The 21,377-nt window shown below is 44.8% G+C and overlaps 1 protein-coding gene across 3 annotated transcripts in view; it reads left to right on the plus strand.

The window, feature by feature from the left end:
* daam1a (dishevelled associated activator of morphogenesis 1a) overlaps positions 1–21,377 on the plus strand; it is a 96,042-nt gene that overhangs the window by 52,970 nt on the left and 21,695 nt on the right. For 2 of the 3 annotated variants that reach the window (XM_052496684.1, XM_052496683.1), the window contains exons 3-18: positions 484–573; positions 3,580–3,651; positions 4,598–4,692; positions 5,917–6,250; positions 6,543–6,653; positions 6,749–6,852; positions 6,939–7,005; positions 7,099–7,216; positions 7,842–7,980; positions 8,799–8,857; positions 9,008–9,195; positions 10,091–10,381; positions 10,825–10,932; positions 11,876–11,899; positions 13,435–13,532; positions 17,370–17,454. In XM_052496684.1, coding sequence (XP_052352644.1) covers positions 484–573; positions 3,580–3,651; positions 4,598–4,692; positions 5,917–6,250; positions 6,543–6,653; positions 6,749–6,852; positions 6,939–7,005; positions 7,099–7,216; positions 7,842–7,980; positions 8,799–8,857; positions 9,008–9,195; positions 10,091–10,381; positions 10,825–10,932; positions 11,876–11,899; positions 13,435–13,532; positions 17,370–17,454 — 1,983 coding nt within the window. The remainder of the gene's footprint in view (positions 1–483; positions 574–3,579; positions 3,652–4,597; positions 4,693–5,916; positions 6,251–6,542; positions 6,654–6,748; positions 6,853–6,938; positions 7,006–7,098; positions 7,217–7,841; positions 7,981–8,798; positions 8,858–9,007; positions 9,196–10,090; positions 10,382–10,824; positions 10,933–11,875; positions 11,900–13,434; positions 13,533–17,369; positions 17,455–21,377) is intronic. The other variant, XM_052496685.1, reaches the window with a different exon arrangement.

Below are 21,377 nucleotides of genomic sequence, written 5' to 3' on the forward strand. Positions count from 1 at the left end.
CCTGTCCGGAATCTGTCCAATGGACTTCTATGGGATGTCAATATTAATCTGATATTGCAGGGACAATGGATGTTTGGATGTAAGTGGTCATGATTGGGAACAGACCTACAGAGAGGAGATAGGGGACCAATCACGATGCAGGCTGGTTTAGATGCAGGGAACAGCAGACACACCCACATGGAGCATTTGTGTTCTTAATGTATCTTTCTTTTATCAGCACATCTTCTCATATCTTTAGCTTGATCAATCCGCTTCCTGTCTTACTCACAAAACCAGTTTGAAGTCAGAAAGCGAAAACAGAATATTGTGAGAAATCACAAAGCCAGGATCACTGGATCAGCTTAAAATTAGCATAATGCGAGTTTTCCATGGTACAGGAAATATTAGATAGTCCCTCTTACCACAAGTTCATGAAAGTGTGTTAGACATGGAGGTGCCTAATATCCCACTAACACAGTACTCTGTTCCTCTCTCTCGCTGCAGGAGGAGCTGGACCTGTCAGGGAAACACAGGGAAGTCATGTTCGCCCTGCCAGCTGAAAAGAAATGGCAGATGTACTGCAGCAAGAAGAAGGTAAGTTTAAGGCCACTTGACTAGTAGTTAGTATGGATGTAACCTCCATGTGTTGTTTTGTTTCTGTCTGTACTGTGTTTGCTTGAGATTGTGTGTGTGTGTGTGTGTGTGTGTGTGTGTGTGTGTGTGTGTGTGTGTGTGTGTGTGTGTGTGTGTGTGTGTGTGTGTGTGTGTGTGTGTGTGTGTGTGTGTGTGTGTGTGTGCATCTCTCTCTCTGTGTACATTAGCTACAGGATCTAGAGGGAATGTCTGCTGAGCTCTGCTAGTGTTTGGAAAATATTTTCATTGCGATTTAAACAAATGAGCTGGTTTTGCAGCTGGACTGCGAGAGAGTGAGAGAAGAGGGAGGGAGAAAGTGGGGGGAAGGAGGCAGGGGAAGAGAGAGTGGGTGGAAGAGGGAGGGAGAGGGGGATGGAAAGATGGAAGGAGAGAGCAGTGTGATAGAGATGGTGAGAGAGAGGGTGAGTGAGTGGTCAGGCAGCGAGAGAGAGCAGATCTACTGTATCCTCTCAGTCTCGGTGAAAGAGCTCTTTTATCATTGCTGCCAGACAAAACATGGGGCCAACACAGCCCCAGTCCCCCTCCATTCCCCACCTCCGTGCCCTAACCCCAATTCAGCCTTGTCAACACATCAAAGCCCTCCGCTGGTGTTGCAGCGCTCTAACAGGAACTTATCCCCAGCATTGGGGAGTTGTGCTGTTGCCTTTTAATGGATTGGATACATTTCCTGGAAGGACGTTCTCATCTGTCATGACCGACTGTAGCTCATAAATCTCACTAGTGAATATATGAATATAGACGGCCGTATTAAAGTACATTCATACTGAGGTCATGCCTCCAACACACAGACCTAACCTAAACGATAAAGTTTTATCCAGTGAGGTATTTCATGGGATTGACTTCATAAAGGAAAGGGTTTGGCTGAATGTGAGGAACCCCTTGGTCTGTAAAAGCTCTGTAATTGGTGGGTTTCTGTTGTCTGGCATGTCCTGCCCTGTAAGACCACGTTGAGAGAGAGCGAGAGAGTACTGCAGTGCTGCCATAGAAACGCCAGTGCAGCTGCTGTTTGTTCGAGCAGTAGGCAGCTGTCTTTCCATGTTGTGTGCTGAGTGGCATTGCCAGTAGCCAATAGCAGGTGTTGGGCTCCCTTACTGGGGTCAAGTTCCCTTACTGGGGTCAACCCCTTACTGGGGTCAACATTCACTAACATCATGGTTCTCACCTAGACTGATATCCAAACAGCTCTGTTTCACTATTGCTGATCGGTGAAGTGACACAATAGTGAAATCAAGCAATATTCATTTTGGATTGAAGACTAGATCTCACCCCCTATTTACCTGAAACTACCAGCCCCAACCGCCAAGGTGGTCAATGTGGGGTTCTTTTTAGCGTTCTCTCACATGTCTTACTGACCTACAAAGAGAGCCCCAGCTTTACCAGTCTTCCAGTAAGTACTGAGGATATAGCAGCATAGTGGTCACTAATACTGACCTCCTTCTAGCTGACCCACTCCTTCTCTTGGACAACTCATGAGCACTGGCACTGTGAGTGTATCCCTGGCTTGTATCTGTGGTTCTGCACTGGACTTTCTGTGGTTCATGATGGATGCTAATCAATGTATGCCTTGCTACCACACAGCTGTGACCTTCATGGTGTCCAACTGGACCCTCACACATCAGGGAATTGGCGATTGGAGCATAGTGATTGGTTAAAGGCCCTCTCTTTCCCTTGAGGGATATTATTTTTGAATGAAGATCTACTCAACCATTTAATAAATCCATCTGCCTGAAATACAGCCTTGTTTCATCCTTATAATCTCATTGGTCATGTGATGAGGATGGATGGGAGTCTGAGTTACTATCCCCTCATCAGGATGAGATAGATCCAGCTCCTTTGTTTTCACAGAGGATGTGTCTGCTTTATGGACCCCTTTAATGGGATATTGTGTTGACCTTTACTAAGCCTGAGAGAAAAGCCACTCTGTGGAGAGATAGATCAGCTGGGTGGTTAAATGAAGAGGCCTCAGCTCAAGTGCCTAACCACACCTGTGGGGGCTTCAATTACAAGGGGACAATAAGGGAACTAGAAAACTGAATTCAGCTGCCTGAAATATAGCCTGGTTCCATCCTTATAATCTCATTGCTCATGTGATGAGGATGGATGGGAATCTGAGTTACTATCCCCTCATCAGGAAGAAAGAAATGGCATCTGGAAGAGTTTTCTCTTTTGAAATGATTGTGGAAGAATGTTTGAGAACATATGTAAGGAAGGCTGGTCTCAATAGATGTCTTGTCCTGGTCATTGCAATGAATGTACGATAGCATTGTTTCAGAACGTCAGCCTTTATAGAAAGCAAATGCTACCATCTGTTGAGAACCCATAACTAAGGAGGGAGAAGGCATGTACTGGACATCACTCTAGACTGTTCATGCTCAGCCAAAAACCAGCAAAATGGACCACTTGAGCCTAATTCCTCTCCAGCGATACATAGGGGATTTATGAGAATCGCTGAGCTGAGGCTACACAGAAACCGTATACAGTATATGTGAGACAGAGAGCCAGGTGAGAGCCTGAGAGTACATATATGGTGTGGTTGTGGTCTCAAAGGGAGACTGGGCTGGAAATGACTGCGGGCAGTCCAGTTCACACACTTCCATTGTCACTGGAAGGAGTTCTGTAGCAATTACACACTAGTGGGTTGGGTCATATGGGGGTTATTAGGCCTTGAAGCACTGCTCTGTTCTCAGGATTTGTGCTGTACTGGTAAATACATGGTTTGGATGTCAGGATAGTATGATGATATGATGGAGAAGGGAAATGTAGGAGTTCATTTGGTGGTGGAGGAAGGTGCGTGTGCGCTGCGTGTGCGCTGCGTGTGCGTTGCGTGTGTCCGTGTGTGTGCGCTGCGTGTGCGTGTGTGTGCGTGTGTGTGCGTGTGTGTGCGCTGCGTGTGTGTGTGCGTGAACGTGTTTGTGTTGTATCTAACCTTTGACTGTCTGTTTTCAGGAGGGAGAAGAGAGCAAGGGTGCGACTAGCTGGCCAGAGTTCTACATCGACCAGTTGAATTCCATGGCTGCTGTAAGTGTCCTTCTCCCCTCATCAAATACCCAATATGTACTTGACAATCAAAGCTAACCATGCAGATGCAAAACAATAATGCACAACAACCAGCCAACCATGAAGACATGCTGCAGTCATGTGATTTTGGTGTTCCACTAGCCACTACGGGTATCTCTCTAAAAGCTTATGGTCTGATGCTAAATCTTTGGGAAATTGGAGTAAATTAGGGGGGTAATATCAATTAGTTTTATAGGTTTGCCTGGAGGGGGATCTCTGTGTCTTTTTTTTAACGCGAGATATGTCTCACATCTGTAAACAACTATGAAAATCCTCACAGTGTATATAAGTCAAAGCTACCTTTATTTAGTATTACCTTTATTTAACCTGGTAAGGTATTGATAATGATGACAACCTGAGAAGGCTTGTCCACCTGAACATGCACTATTTGACAAGCTGGTGAAGTTCATCTATGTTTCCTCAATGGGTTCTCACACCCTGGAGGTGTGGTGTTAAATCTCCACACATTTCCTCTGTAGCTGGGGCAGTAGCCCTGGGAGGGGAACCCTGTGGGCCAATTGATTATATTTTCCCAGGGCAGTAGAATAGCACTAGTGCTGGCAGGTGAGAGGTTCTAGTTGGATCCCTAACCTCTAACTGTTACCACAGCGTGTAGCCTGCTCCAGACCCTGTAGAGGAAATGAACTCCAGTCATGTATCCATGAAGGAACTACCGGTGGGACACTGGGATAATGGGATAAGAGCCGCCTGCTGTTGGTCTACAGCCAGGGATACTAGCTTACTGAGCAGGTTCCTTCCCAGCACCGTGAATCATAGGTCAAAGTTAATCTGGCCTGGGAACAAAGAGAGAACCGTAATGGTCCTAGAACAGAGCCTTGCAGGACATCCTTTGAGTTTGATAAGTGAGTACATTGTCATTGAGTCTTCTCAATGTTTTCATCAACAGAGGAAGACTCTTATTGCGCTGGAAAAGGAGGATGAGGAAGAGAGGAACAAGACCATAGAGAGCTTGAAGACCGCTCTAAGGACTCAACCAATGAGGTACACCAGTTACACTGACACACTCATGCTCCTTTTCATGCATACTTGTTCTCATATGCATGCATTCAGTTATGATGTGCGCTATGTACAGTATGTGTTTGTGGAACCAAAGGCAGAAAACTAAAGAATTGCAGTGCGACGTTACTGCACTGGATAGCCTTCTTGTGAGATGGACCTATTGTTATAATATCCATGTATATCACATGATATAGAGTTTCCTTTTCTTTTTTGAGTAATTGATTATGATAAACTCATATTCTATTTTCTGTAAGTCATAATAGAGGATGACAAATCAAATTAAATGTTATTTGTCACATGCTTCGTAAACAACAGGTGTAGACTAACTGTGAAATGCGTATTTACGGGCCCTTCCCAACAATGCAGAGAGTGCCTTAGTGAGTCTGCTATGTGCACAAAGGAGGATGGGTTAATTCACTGTGCTCAGAGTCTCCCAGAGTCCAATTATTGTCATTAGAGTGATATAATATGATTCATCACTAGGCTAGACTTTGTGTTGAGAACCATTCAACAGCCCCAGCTCATTCATCTGCTGTAACTTCCCTCTCCAGTCCAAAACCACTGCATTATTATGATATTACAGCCCTGTAGCCCACACTTAGTAGACTAGTCCAACACACGTCTTCTCCTTAAGGTTCTCCAGAGGTTAGGTCAACACTGCCCTTCTCACCTTTGACCTCTAACCCCTAGTAGTCTATCACCAATGAGCTTTCTCTGTTTTCCTCCATCCTGTGTTATTGTGCTAAATGGTGCTTGACTGCTGGCTAAAGATGTTTATTTTGCCACTGTTCAATTCTGCTGGCTTATATTGAACACGCATACGAACAGATGCACACACACACACCCATACACCTGTCAAGCCCCTCCCCAGCAGTTTCACTAATGTATATAGCTTGTTTGATATTGCCATCTCCCCATTTTCTAATGAAACCCAGTCAACTATGAAATTAGTTTCTCGTCAAAGTAAAAGAGGAGAGTAGTAGGCACTGATTGTGTATTGTTCAGGAACAGAATGGGATTTATAGTAAACGTTATCTGTTTCTGTGTGCATTCAAAATTGCACCCTATTCTCTACATAGTGCACTACATTTGACCAGGGTCTATATGGCTCTGGTCAAAAATAGTGTACTACATAGGGAATAGGGTGCCATTTCTGCCGCCTCTGTCTCTGACCTTTTTTACCTCAATCCTCCTCTTACTCTAAAGGTTTGTGACGCGGTTCATCGACCTGGACGGCCTAACCTGCATCCTGAATTTCCTGAAGAGCATGGACTACGACACCACCGAGTCCCAGATCCACACGTCGCTGATCGGCTGCATCAAGGCCCTGATGAACAACTCCCAGGGCCGCTCCCACGTGCTCTCCCACACAGAGAGCATCAACATCATCGCCCAGAGCCTGGCCACTGAGAACGTCAAGACCAAGGTGGCGGTGCTGGAGATCATGGGTGCTGTCTGTCTGGTGCCAGGAGGCCACAGGAAGATCCTGGAGGCCATGCTGCATTACCAGAAGTTTGCCTGCGAGAGGACTCGCTTCCAGGTGGAGGGACAGACTCCTATACCACATAGACAACATTGTAGCCATGCATTCACTTGGGATTTTCACACTGTAATGTGTTACCCCAAGGCTTTCCTTAACCCTGTGTTAAGACTGACCCAGAGTTGTGTTTCATGGTCTCATTCACTCAACATATTGAACTTTCAGGCGTTACTCTAATAAATAGTTTTGTGTTTACGACCACAGCAAAGTGGTTTCTCGTGTCCATACACCTAGAATAACAATGTCTTTACTGATACTTATTCCTTATTTCTGTCCTTTTCTCCTGTCTTAGACTCTGCTAAATGACCTGGATAGGAGTACGGGGCGCTACAGGGACGAGGTCAACCTGAAAACAGCCATCATGTCCTTCATCAATGCAGTGCTCAGTCAGGGAGCAGGGGAGGTGAGTGCTCCTCTTCCTCTGTAAGTCTTTACCTTCTTGTAGTCGTGTTGGTTGTCTTCAGAGAGTCTAACTGCTATGTGTACTGTACTCCGCAGTCAAGCTTTGAGTTCAGAATTCACCTGAGGTACGAGTTCCTTATGTTGGGCATCCAGCCAGTCATCGATAAACTGAGGTCCCACGACAACTCAACGTTAGACAGGTATACTACATTTCAGATCTAGACCACACTGTCATACCCAACTGCAGTAGATTGTGTCTGACCGTGAGGTGTTTGTTGTCTTCTAGGCATTTAGACTTCTTTGAGATGCTGAGAAACGAGGATGAACTGTCGTTGGCAAAACGCTTTGACACCGTGAGTAACGATTGACCTATACGGTACATGTAGTTTACAATGGTCACTTCTCTGTCCACTAGTTCTAATATCACATTGTTGTTGTTGTTGCAGGTGCACATTGACACAAAAAGTGCCACGCAAGTGTTTGAACTCATAAAGAAGAAGATGAGCCACACAGATGCACACCCGCACTTTATATCTGTCTTACAGCACTGTCTCCTTATGCCTTGTAAGTGCTGCCTGCCTGCCTGCCGGTCGCCATTTCTCTAAAGTTGTTTGAGTTCACCCAGAGTCTACAGGCCTCTCCTCATTTTAAATATTTGAGAACTGGACTCTTTTTTTTCTCTGAGGGATCCGAAGTGGTAATAAATCTGTGTTTTTAGTGCCTTTTTAGGATGGCAGTGAACATGATGTCCTCTCTAGGTAGTTCTAAATATCTGGAAATGATTGTTGGAATTCTGCCCATGTGAGGTATTTCTATCTAGAAGGTGTTCTATCTGTCTATAAGAACTTTCTACGTTATAGCGATAATGTTGTTCCTCCACATTGCATTAACTGTGGGTATGTTGGCCTGAGGTAGCTGACTTCCGACTGATCTCTCCACTTAGACTATGCCCTAATGTGTTGCTATGTGTATGATTCCCAGACATGGATTTAGCCTAGTACTGGACTAAGAAGCACCCTCAATGGACAATCTCCATTGAACATGCTTTTTACTCCAGGACTAGACTTCGTTTGTGTTCAGGAACCCGGCCCTAGATGTTTATTGTTGCATATGCATTGGCTGGTGTAATAAATTTCCCCTTTGTGTATTAATAAATGAATGAATAAAGTGCTCTCCTCTTTTCTCTCAGACAAGCGTAGTGGGAACACGGTGCAGTACTGGCTCCTCCTGGACCGCATCGTCCAGCAGATCGTCCTTCAGAACGACAAAGGTCACGACCCTGACGTCACCCCTCTGGAGAACTTCAACGTGAAGAACGTGGTGCGAATGTGAGTGAGGGGAGAGGAGCGAGAGAGGGATAAATGTTTTGACATGTTTGAGTCGGTTTGACGTCCTCCCCACCTCGCACGGCAGAGCACCGACTGTCATCATCGTAAATCTCCATGTGTTATTTAACATGCTTCGTTCTAGAAATGGCTTTAAACCCAAATATGGGGATCAAGACAAAAATCTGTACTGTATATTTACTCATGAGTTCATCTTATCCTAGGCTTAATACAGTGGCCATAATCATAATCAATCTTGAACAAGGTACTGTACATCATAAATGCTAAATGTAAATCAGCATTTCTATGTATCTATATTTCCCATGATCTCCTTCATTTTACAATCATTTTCAATACTTTCTGCTGGTCTAGCATGAATTCCCTGATCCCTTAATACTTGCCACAAATCAGCAAGTCATTTTGTGGATTTTACAGGGATTTTCATCATTTGTTTTTGGAAATATAATCCCAAACTCTTAATCCATAATGAAAGTGCTTTGATCTGTTTTTTGGATGAGGAAGTCAGTGAGATGTAAATTTCCAAACACACATAGACAGAAACATCAGTCAACCCCCTGCAGCTTCTTCTTGCAAATCTCAATCAGGGTATAAAGTCTGACTGTCTGGAAAGGTTTAGAAGAAGCTTTCAGGTTCCCTGTTGTTAACTCTGATCACCAATGACTTGTCAACTGAATCTGTTTTTATAACTGAGCCTCTGCCTTATCTCAGTGGGATGTAATGCCTAGTGGGATTGTGCAGTGGTGTTGTGATGTCTTAAAACCTCAGATACCGAGCCTAACCTCCTGTGTTGTACTGCTCAGGCTGGTCAACGAGAATGAAGTCAAACAGTGGAAAGAACAGGCGGAGAAAATGAGAAAAGGTACAAACACTAATGCTCTCTGGTTTCTGTTAGCGATGGAACTATCTGAAGGCAGAACCTCCTGTACTGTGTATCATCACACTGCTGACTGATCTTGTCTGATCTGATCTGCTATGTTCTGGTTTGATCTCGTCTGATCTGGTTTCTCAGACCACCACGAGCTGCAGCAGAAGTTCGACAAGAAGGAACGCGAGTGTGACGCCAAGACCCAGGAGAAGGAGGACATGATGCAGACGCTGAATAAGATGAAGGAGAAGCTGGAGAAAGAGTCCAGCGAGCACAAACAGGTCAAGCAGCAAGTGGCCGACCTCTCCGCCCAGCTGCATGACCTCAGCACTGTACGTTTGTTTGTTTGTTTGTTTGCTTGTTTAGCTCACAATAGGGCTAATCTTCCAGGATTCCATGGAAAATACAATAGCATTAGAAATTGCATTGTCATTTTACATTACACAATCACATCTTTACATCCTCCTTTTCCCTATAGCTTTTCCAATCAGGAATAAATGCACAATGTTTTGGTTATGGCACAGTTGAACGTCAAACATGGCCTCTGTCCTCGTAGTCTGTTCCTAGATCTGTTTATACTGTCTTGCGAACTCCTATTGACATTGTCATGCTAAACAACAACCATAGGAGTTGGCTATGCAGCACAACAGATTTGGGACCAGGCTAATGTCTTCCTTCGGATTTATTTGACAATTTAAAAACTCAAATACAACCACAAATGTGGATACAATGCAACAAAAACCTTTGAGGAGAAAACGTTAAAAACATATTTGTATTGTGGTTCTCTTCAAACATCAAACAAACACATTCACAGCTAAAAGCTGAATTGATGTAAACAACACATGGCCTAAATAATTGAACTGTGCAAAGACCAAAATAATAACACATTTTGAATAGTCCTCCAGATGACAGTGGTTGCTGTCCTTGGTAAATAGCTTGCAAAACAAGCTAGCCAGCGTCCTTCACTGTCCAAACCGCATGGTTTTCCCCTGAGCTCAGTTCAGTTTAGGGGTGGATACACAGGATGTTTGGTTAGAGCACAGTTAGACATGAACATCCACACAACAACATTGCCTTGTGATGTTCTTCCAAGTCAATATATGTTGATTGGAACAGTTGTAGTTAAGAACAGAGAATTTCTAGGATTTCCATGACGTAACATAGAAAATATTGTAGTACATCCAGTGCTGATCGATTGTACATCCCAATGTCTCCCATCATTTTCAGAGGCCAAATCCAAGTGTTCCTGGTGGTCCTCCATTCATACCTGGGGCCCCTGGAGGTCCCACAGCACCCCCTCCCATGCAGGCTGGCATGATCCCAGCCCCTCTACCACTCACTCAGGGCATGCCTCCACCACCACCCCCTCCACCCGGTGGACCCCCACCTCCTCCGGGCATGGCTCCCTTCGGTCTCCCTCCTCCCCCTGGAGCTCCATTGGGACCTGGTCTGAAGAAGAAGAATATCCCCCAGCCTTCCAACCCACTCAAGTCATTCAACTGGGCTAAGCTGGCTGAGGTCAGTGAGTGCTGCTTAGTCAGGTACCCTATTCCCTATAAAGTGCACTACTTTTGACCAGAGCCCTATGGACTCTGGTCAAAATGAATGCACTTAATAGGGAATAGGGTGCCATTTTGGACATAGCCTGTAAATTAGGTGTTTTGTGTGTCTCTGTCTATAACAGAGAGAGTGATTGTTGTGCTGCCAAGGCAGACAGAAACTAGTGTTTTTGTAGCTACACCTCAGAGTGGCCAGGGGGATTGAAGGATAAGGATGGCCCAATACTTTATCTCTTGCATTGTTTGCTCAATGGCATGAAATCAATATAGTAAACAATCCCTGGGTGTGTTTTTATGTTGTTGTTGTAACCTCTAAAGTTTCAGGGGTGTATGGCCTGTGTTCTAGTTGAATAAGCTTTTACAGTCTTAGTTATGGATGGGGGCTGTTTTGTTTTGTTGCAGAATAAGCTGGAGGGCACTGTGTGGAAGGACGTCGATGACATCAATGTTTTCAAAATCCTGGACCTTGAGGACATCGAGAAGACCTTCTCTGCATACCAGAGACAGCAGGTACAGTTTAACACCTAAATACCAACGTATTACTGTAGGGAAATGACATTTCAGTACATAGTAATTCACCCTTAAGGACAGGACACAAGACCCCAAATCACTTCTTAACAATGTGCATATAACTATTCGGAGGGTTTCCAAGGCCACCGACCATGCTGTTCCAACAAACACTAGTGATAAACACATGCATGCCATTGCACTCCATAACTGAATGCTTCCAGCAGCACTTCTCAACACTTTGTCTGGAACTGGCTCAGAAGGATATCAGGCCATTACAGTGCATTTTTTTATAGCCTGGTCTCAGATCGGTATATGCTGTCTTGCCAACTCCTAGGATGACAATGACCATAAGGATTGGCAAGACAGCACAAACAGATCTGGGACCAGGCTATCCTTTTTAGGTCTGTTCAAATTAGTCCTCTACCTTGTGAGTGTTACAGAGAACCAGACAGAACAGGAATGTTTACAACAGGAAGTAGCCATGCTGATAACGTGGTCCTTGGAAAGTTTACTAGTGCTGCATGAGAATATTTCACTTAGCCTCTATATGTCCACATTGACTACAGTGTTCAATTGAAATCCTCCAGATAGCTTTTCCCATAACCAACCTAATAAGACTGTGATTATAAAGGTTAGACTAGGGCCCTATTTCCATTACTAACTGCCCTTAATGGTACAAATAAAGTTGCATGGAATTCCTTTTGTCGTATAAGGACTTTATGAGTTTTAAGCCATGCTGTTCATGATGTGTCTGAACACAGTTATTTGCATCTCTGACTCACTCTGCTACTCAGGATTCTGCTTGTCCTCACAAACAAATGCATCACTGATCTGCTGAGCTGGCCCTTTTTTCTGTAATTCACCATACATAGCCTACTGCATCTTGTAATTAATAATAATGAATGCTGCATCTTCCTTGCTTCCTGCCCACCCACCTGTTTAGGACTTCTTAACATTGAACAATAAGGTGAGTGACCTCTGACCTCTCTATGTGACCTTTACCCTGCTCTGCGACGTGTCTGACTCGTTACTGTCCTTCATCGTACGCTGCTCTCTCGCTCGCTCGCTCTCTCTCTCACTCGACTCTGTTCTCTTTACGTCTGCATGGGGATTGGTGGGCATGTGGGCATGTGTGTGTGTGTGTGTGTGTGTCTGTGTCTGTGTCTGTGTGTGTGTGTGTGTGTCTGTGTCCGTAGGTGAAATACTTGTGAAAGCCATGTCTTCCCGTAGCCTCTGTGTTTCTGTGGATTCATTCTTTCAGTCTTTTTAGAATATACTTCTTAACACACCACCACATTGTTTGAATGAACTATTTCAGTTTTATTGGTTACCATTTCAAGATGTTTCTGTGCATAATTAGCCAAATTGGTTTTGTGGCACGCAGTCAATTCTGCAAGCAGCTGGAGTCTTGCAACTATAAAAAGTGCCAGATATCCGTTTTCCAAAAACAAATCTCTCCTGTATTCTTTGAGTGAAGCCCCCCCCAAATAAAAACAAGCACTTATTCGCCAAACACACCATTTCACACAGCCTGTTTCCCAGCTGTCCTCCATTTGGCAGTTTCATATACTGACCAAGTCAGAGGAACAATTTTCTGTTTTATGTTCATACTGTGTGTCTCCTGTGCATCCTAGGCTTTTGTTAAGGTTGATGGTGCATGCATATGGGTATAGTGTCAAGAATTGTTGTGTGTGTGTGTCACTATCTGGTGTCTATTTGCCTGTTGCTGACCGATTACTATACCATAGTTTTTTATGAAGATAATATGAGACAGCAGGTGGGGAAATGGTGTCTATTTGCCTGTTGCTGACCGATTACTATACCATAGTTTTTTATGAAGATAATATGAGACAGCAGGTGGGGAAATGGAAGAAGCCTTAATAAAAATACTTGTTCCTATTGCCGTTGTTCAACAGCTAAAATGAATGCAGGTGTGAGTCAGCCACAGCCCTCCACCAAACAGCCTTGGGGCACTGTTATTCATGGACTGTATTCATTAGGAACAAAATGAAAACTTACTGAAACAGGGAGGGATTACATGGACTTGTATGATAAAAAAACGCTCATTTTTGTTTTCCGTTGCAAAACATTTTGCTGAGTGTGCCCTAATGAATACAACCCTGGTGTACTGGGTGTGGCTCTTTCTCCCAGAGAGAGTATTATTAAGGTCATGTAGTCACAAGCTTTTGCTGCGTTCAGCAAATACTGCATCCAAAAGTGCTTAAGTGTGATGAATGATATACAATTGTGTGTTTATTAAACAGTAACGCAGTCAAACTCTGGCTCTGTTAGTGTGTCATTTAAGGTCATATACAGTAGTGCAACAATACATTGTTGTGTTCTGCATGCTAGCCTTCATCCAAAAGTGCCTAAGTATGATAAATGATATAATACTGTGTGTTTATATGAACGCAACGTGAAGTTCAGCTGTTGGATGTTATCCACTGAGTATTACTGTTCATGTTCCAACTCTTCTCTCCCTCCCAAATGTTCTCTGTCCAGAAAGAGTCTGAAGATGACACGGTGACCTCCAAGAAGGTCAAGGAGCTGTCAGTCATCGATGGTCGCAGAGCCCAGAACTGTAACATCCTTCTCTCTCGGTTAGTAATTGACAGTTTCTACCTCATGACATCATAGCAGAAGTATGTCCTACTTATATTAGTGGACATCACTTATTGTGATTGTATCCATCTAATGAGTGCTTTAAATGGCTCTCTCCACACACATGCATGTATGCAAACACACACACACACGCACACACACGCACACGCACGCACACGCATGCACACACACACACACACACACACACACACACACACACACACACACACACACACACACACACACACACACACACACACACACACACACACACACACACACACAGACCTCTGTTACTGTACACAGCCAAGTTACATTAAATGCAGATTTACTCTACCATTTGGGCAATTCTGTATTTACATCAACTTCGACTCGAGTTGAGGGAAACTGTTTCATAATTGACGATGTGTTTAAGCATCAAGTGCAGCCAAGAATAATATATATATTTTTGTAATGGGATGATGTTGGTCAGGAACTACAGTACCAGTCAAAAGTTTGGACACACCTACTCATTCAAGGGTTTTTCTTTATTTTCAAATATATTTACATTGTAGAATAATAGTGAAGACAACAAAACTATGAAATAACACATATGGAATCATGTAGTAACCAAAAAAGTGTTAAACAAATCAAATATATTTTATATTTCAGATTCTTCAAATTAGCCACCATTTGCCTTGACAGCTTTGCACACTCTTGGCATTCTTTCAATCAGCTTCACATGGAAGCTGAGCACTTGTTGGCTGCTTTTCCTTCACTCTGCAGTCCAACTCATCCCAAACCATCACAATTGGGTTGAGGTCGGGTGATTGTGGAGGCCAGGTCATCTGATGCAGCATTCCATCACTTCAAATAGCCCTTACACGGCCTGGAGGTGTGTTTTAGGTCATTGTCTTGTTGAAAAACAAATGATAGTCCCACTAAGTGTAAACCCGATGGGATGGCGCATCGCTGCAGAATGCTGTGGTAGCCATGCTGGTTAAGTGTACCTTTAATTAAATAAATCACCGACAGTGTCATCAGCAAAGCACCCCCACACCGTCGCACTTCCTCCTCCATGTTTCATGGTGCGAACCACACATCCGGAGATCACCTACTCTCCGTCTCACAAAGACACTGCGGTTGGAACCAAAAATCGCAAATTTGGACCAAAGGACATCTTTCCACCGGTCTAATGTCCATTGCTCATGTTTCTTGGCCCAAGCGAGTCTCTTATTTGAGCTGCAATTTCTGAGGCTGGTAGCTCTAATGAACTTATCCTCTGCAGCAGAGGTAACTCTAGGTCTTCCTGTCTTGTGGCGGTCCTCATGAGAGCCACTTTCATCATAGCGCTGATGGTTTTTGCGACTACACTTGAAGAAACTTTCAAAGTTCAATCAGTCAATCAATTTTCCTGATTGACTGACCAAGTCTTAAAGTAATGATGGACTGATGTTTCTCTTTGCTTATGTGAGCTGTTCTTGCCATAATATGGACTTGGTATTTTACCAAGTAGGGCTATCTTCTGTATACCAACCCTACCTTGTCACAACACAACTCATACGCATTAAAAAGGACAGAAATTCCACAAATGGAACTGTTAACAAGGCACACCTGTACATTGAAATTAATTCCAGATGACTACCTCTTGGTTGAGAGAATGCCAAGAGTGTGGTGTGAGAGAATGCCAAGAGTGTGCAAAGCTGTCATCAAGGCAAAGGGTGGCTACTTTGGAGAATCTAAAATCTAAAATATTTTGATTTGTTTAACACTTTTTGTTTACTACATGATTGCACATGTGTGATTTCATAGTGTTGATGTGTTCATTACTATTATACAATGCAGAAAATAGTTTAAATAAAGAAAAGCTCTGGAATGAGTAGGTGTGTCCAAACTTTTGACTAGTACTGTATTTATTTATTATTTATTAACCTGGCAAGTCAGTTAAGAACAAATTCTTATTTTCAATGACGGCCTAGGAACAGTGGGTGAACTGCCTGTTCAGGGGCAGAACGACAGATTTGTACCTTGTCAGCTCGGGGGTTTGAACTTGCAACCTTACGGTTACTAGTCCAACGCTCTAACCACTAGGCTACCCTGCCACCCCGGTTTCATTTACTGTCATCCCTGGTCTCCATGGCAGCTACCACAAACAAAGAGGCCTTTTCTACTAAGTTAATTTCATGTTGCTACCATTCTCAATTTAACAACTGTGAATGAAACTTCGAAGTTTAAGGGATTCAGCTATTTCTATTTCTTCCTGTCTCATTCAATGTTTGTGGTCACAAGTGGTGGTTCATTCCTGTTGCCAGCTTGCAGAACTGAAAATATTATCTTTCTGCAAAGTGGCATAAATGATGCATTTAACGTGCCTTTTCACTCTTAGCCAACACATTGAATAAGGGATATATGTATTTAATAATATTGACATGACTGAACCTTAATTGCTCTGTCATTCGTGTGTGTCTAAATCATGCATGCTGACTGTGAGACATCCAAAGTCCTGTCAGAAAGCCCCGTGGTTGCGGTGGTAGGCTAGGGCTTCAGGCCTCGCTCATTTAGAGCCTGGTGTGTGTGTCTGTTTGTGTGTGTGTGTGAAGAGCTACCCTGTGTTTCTGCCCAAGTCTTTTAGAACTGTGTGTTCATTGGTTTCCTGGCACATTATGATTGTGTTGGTGTGCCAGTGGAGCCTCAGTGTTCAGGCTGTCTGCCACCTGCTATCTCTGGCTGGCTGGTGGCTATTAGCTGGGACTTAAAACACCTGCTATCTCTGGCTGGCTGGGGGCTAGTAGCTGGGACTTAAAACACCTGCTATCTCTGGCTGGCTAGGGGCTAGTAGCTGGGACTTCCAGTTGAAGTCGGAAGTTTACATACACTTAGGTTGGCGTCATTAAAACTTGTTTTTCAACCACTCCACAAATTTCTTGTTAACAAACTACAGTTTTGGCAAGTCGGTTAGGACATCTACTTTGTGCATGACACAATACATTTTTCCAACAATTGTTTACAGTCAGATTATTTCACTTCTAATTCACTGTATCACAATTCCAGTGGGTCAAACATTTTTATACACTAAATTGACTGTGCCTTTAAACAGCTTAGAAAATTCCAGAAAATGAAGTCATGGCTTTATAAGCTTCTGGTAGGCTAATTTTAAATTATTTTAGTCAATTGGAGGTGTACCTGTGGATGTATTTCTAGGCCTACCTTCAAACTCATTTGCTCTTTCCTTGACATCATGGGAAAATCAAAAGAAATCAACCAAGACCTCAGAAAACGAATTGTAGTCTGGTTCATCCTTGGAAGCAATGCTACCAAATACTAATTGAGTGTATGTAAACTTCTGACCCACTGGGAATGTGATGAAAGATATAAAAGCTGAAATAAATAATTTTCTCTACTATTATTCTGACATTTCGCATTCTTAAAATAAAGTGGTGATCCTAACTGAACTAAGACAGGGATTTTTATTTGGATTAAATGTCAGGAATTGTGAAAAACTGAGATTAAATGTATTTGGTTAAAATGTATGTAAACTTCTGACTTCAAATGTAAAACACTAACTCTTTGTTTCTGCAAATGCTAAAAGTTTGGGACGGGTTCGTTAGCTTGTGACTCTCTCTTTATGACTGATACTCATAGTGCTTTTCAAAATGTATACTTCAACTCTTAAATTGACTGATTTTTGTGAGGCGACACAAATTGAACAGGACATAACATGGATGCACCGTACATCACTGTTAAAACAAACTGTTAACACATCAATTAACTGGTAAAACTGATGTCCTCTCCTATTGACCATTTTAATGTAATGTACAGTAGTCCTCTGTGGTAATGATAATGCTGTTGTGTTGCAGGCTGAAGCTGACCAATGAGGAGATCAAGAGGGCCATCATGACGATGGACGAACACGAGGATCTGCCCAAGGACATGCTGGAGCAGGTGGCCCCCCCTCTCACTCTCTGATACAGCATGTAGCCCCCCTCTCACTCTCTGATATAGCATGTAGCCCCCCTCTCACTCTCTGATATAGCATGTATCCCCCCTCTCACTCTCTGATACAGCATGTAGCCCCCCTCTCACTCTCTGATACAGCATGTAGCCCCCCTCTCACTCTCTGATACAGCATGTAGCCCTCCTCTCACTCTCTGATACGGCATGTAGCCCTCCTCTCACTCTCTGATACAGCATGTAGCCCTCCACTTTCTCTCTCTCACTCTCTGATACAGCATGTAGCCCTCCTCTCACTCTCTGATACAGCATGTAGCCCTCCACTTTCTCTCTCTCACTCTCTGATATAGCATGTAGCCCTCCTCTCACTCTCTGATACAGCATGTAGCCCTCCCCTCTCTCTCTCACTCTCTGATATAGCATGTAGCCCTCCTCTCACTCTCTGATACAGCATGTAGCCCCCCTCTCACTCTCTGATACAGCATGTAGCCCCCTCTCACTCTCTGATATAGCATGTAGCCCCCCTCTCACTCTCTGATACAGCATGTAGCCCCCCTCTCACTCTCTGATATAGCATGTAGCCCCCCTCTCACTCTCTGATACAGCATGTAGCCCCCCTCTCACTCTCTGATACAGCATGTAGCTCTCCTCTCTCTCTCTGATACAGCAGTAGGTCTCTCTCTCTCTCTCTCTCTCTCTCTCTCTCTCTCTCTCTCTCTCTCTCTCTCTCTCTCTCTCTCTCTCTCTCTCTCTCTCTCTCTCTCTCTCTCTCTCTCTCTGATACAGCATGTAGCTCTCCCTCTCTCTCTCTCTCTCTCTCTCTCTCTCTCTCTCTCTCTCTCTCTCTCTCTCTCTCTCTCTCTCTCTCTCTCTCTCTCTCTCTCTCTCTCTCTCTCTCTCTCTCTCTCTCTCTGATACAGCATGTAGCCCTCCCCTCTCTCTCTCTCTCTCTCTCTCTGATACAGCATGTAGCCCTCCTCTCACTCTCTGATACAGCATGTAGCCCCCCTCTCACTCTCTGATACAGCATGTAGCCCTCCTCTCACTCTCTGATACAGCATGTAGCCCTCCACTTTCTTTCTCTCTCACTCTCTGATATAGCATGTAGCCCTCCTCTCACTCTCTGATACAGCATGTAGCCCTCCCCCTCTCTCTCTCACTCTCTGATATAGCATGTAGCCCTCCTCTCACTCTCTGATACAGCATGTAGCCCCCCTCTCACTCTCTGATATAGCATGTAGCCCCCCTCTCACTCTCTGATACAGCATGTAGCCCCCTCTCACTCTCTGATACAGCATGTAGCCCCCTCTCACTCTCTGATACAGCATGTAGCCCCCTCTCACTCTCTGATATAGCATGTAGCCCCCCTCTCACTCTCTGATACAGCATGTAGCCCCCCTCTCACTCTCTGATACAGCATGTAGCCCCCCTCTCACTCTCTGATACAGCATGTAGCCCCCCTCTCACTCTCTGATACAGCATGTAGCCCTCCTCTCACTCTCTGATACGGCATGTAGCCCTCCTCTCACTCTCTGATACAGCATGTAGCCCTCCTCTCACTCTCTGATACAGCATGTAGCCCCCTCTCACTCTCTGATACAGCATGTAGCTCTCCTCTCTCTCTCTGATACAGCAGTAGGTCTCTCTCTCTCTCTCTCTCTCTCTCTCTCTCTCTCTCTCTCTCTCTCTCTCTCTCTCTCTCTCTCTCATACAGCATGTAGTCCTACTCTCTCTCTCTCTCTCTCTCTCTCTCTCTCTCTCTCTCTGATACAGCATGTAGCCCTCCTCTCTCTCCTCTCTCTCTCTCTCTCTCTCTCTCTCTCTCTCTCTCTCTCTCTCTCTCTCTCTCTCTCTCTCTCTCTCTCTCTCTCTCTCTCTCTCTCTCTCTCTCTCTCTCTGATATAGCATGTAGCCCTCCCCTCTCTCTCTCTCTCTCTCTCTGATACAGCATGTAGCCCTCCTCTCACTCTCTGATACAGCATGTAGCCCCCCTCTCACTCTCTGATACAGCATGTAGCCCTCCACTTTCTCTCTCTCACTCTCTGATATAGCATGTAGCCCTCCTCTCACTCTCTGATACAGCATGTAGCCCTCCCCCTCTCTCTCTCACTCTCTGATATAGCATGTAGCCCCCTCTCACTCTCTGATACAGCATGTAGCCCCCTCTCACTCTCTGATACAGCATGTAGCCCCCTCTCACTCTCTGATATAGCATGTAGCCCCCTCTCACTCTCTGATACAGCATGTAGCCCCCTCTCACTCTCTGATACAGCATGTAGCCCCCTCTCACTCTCTGATATAGCATGTAGCCCCCTCTCACTCTCTGATACAGCATGTAGCCCCCTCTCACTCTCTGATACAGCATGTAGCCCCCTCTCACTCTCTGATATAGCATGTAGCCCCCTCTCACTCTCTGATACAGCATGTAGCCCCCCTCTCACTCTCTGATACAGCATGTAGCCCCCTCTCACTCTCTGATACAGCATGTAGCCCCCCTCTCACTCTCTGATACAGCATGTAGCCCTCCTCTCACTCTCTGATACGGCATGTAGCCCTCCTCTCACTCTCTGATACAGCATGTAGCCCTCCTCTCACTCTCTGATACAGCATGTAGCCCCCTCTCACTCTCTGATACAGCATGTAGCTCTCCTCTCTCTCTCTGATACAGCAGTAGGTCTCTCTCTCTCTCTCTCTCTCTCTCTCTCTCTCTCTCTCTCTCTCTCTCTCTCTCTCTCTCTCATACAGCATGTAGTCCTACTCTCTCTCTCTCTCTCTCTCTCTCTCTCTCTCTCTCTGATACAGCATGTAGCCCTCCTCTCTCTCCCTCTCTCTCTCTCTCTCTCTCTCTCTCTCTCTCTCTCTCTCTCTCTCTCTCTCTCTCTCTCTCTCTCTCTCTCTCTCTCTCTCTCTCTCTCTGATACAGCATGTAGCCCTCCCCTCTCTCTCTCTCTCTCTCTCTGATACAGCATGTAGCCCTCCTCTCACTCTCTGATACAGCATGTAGCCCCCTCTCACTCTCTGATACAGCATGTAGCCCTCCACTTTCTCTCTCTCACTCTCTGATATAGCATGTAGCCCTCCTCTCACTCTCTGATACAGCATGTAGCCCTCCCCTCTCTCTCTCACTCTCTGATATAGCATGTAGCCCCCTCTCACTCTCTGATACAGCATGTAGCCCCCCTCTCACTCTCTGATACAGCATGTAGCCCCCTCTCACTCTCTGATATAGCATGTAGCCCCCTCTCACTCTCTGATACAGCATGTAGCCCCCTCTCACTCTCTGATACAGCATGTAGCTCTCCTCTCACTCTCTGATACAGCATGTAGCCCCCTCTCACTCTCTGATATAGCATGTAGCCCCCTCTCACTCTCTGATACAGCATGTAGCTCTCTCTCTCTCTCTGATACAGCAGTAGGTCTCTCTCTCTCTCTCTCTCTCTCTCTCTCTCTCTCTCTCTCTCTCTCTCTCTCTCTCTCTCTCTCTCTCTCTCTCTCTCTCTCTCTCTCTCTCTCTCTCTCTCTCTCTCTCTCTCTCTCTAGCCCTCCCTCTCTCTCTCTCTCTCTCTGATATAGCATGTAGCCCTCCCCTCTCTCTCTCTCTCTCTCTCTCTCTCTCTCTGATACAGCATGTAGCCCTCTTCTTTCTCTCTCTGATACAGCATGTAGCCCTCCTCTCTCTCTCTCTCTCTCTCTCTCTCTCTCTCTCTCTCTCTCTCGCTCTGATACAGCATGTAGCGCTCCCTCTCTCTCTCTCTCTGATACAGAATGTAGTCCTCTTCTCGCTCTCTCTGATACAGCATGTAGCCCTCCCCTCTCTCTCTCTCTCTCTGATACAGCATGTAGCCCTCCCCCCTCTCTCTCTCTCTCTCTGATACATCATGAGCCCTCCCTCTCTCTCTCTCTCTCTCTCTCTC

The sequence above is a fragment of the Oncorhynchus keta genome, chromosome 35 (assembly GCF_023373465.1).
Source record: "Oncorhynchus keta strain PuntledgeMale-10-30-2019 chromosome 35, Oket_V2, whole genome shotgun sequence".
NCBI lineage: Eukaryota > Metazoa > Chordata > Actinopteri > Salmoniformes > Salmonidae > Oncorhynchus > Oncorhynchus keta.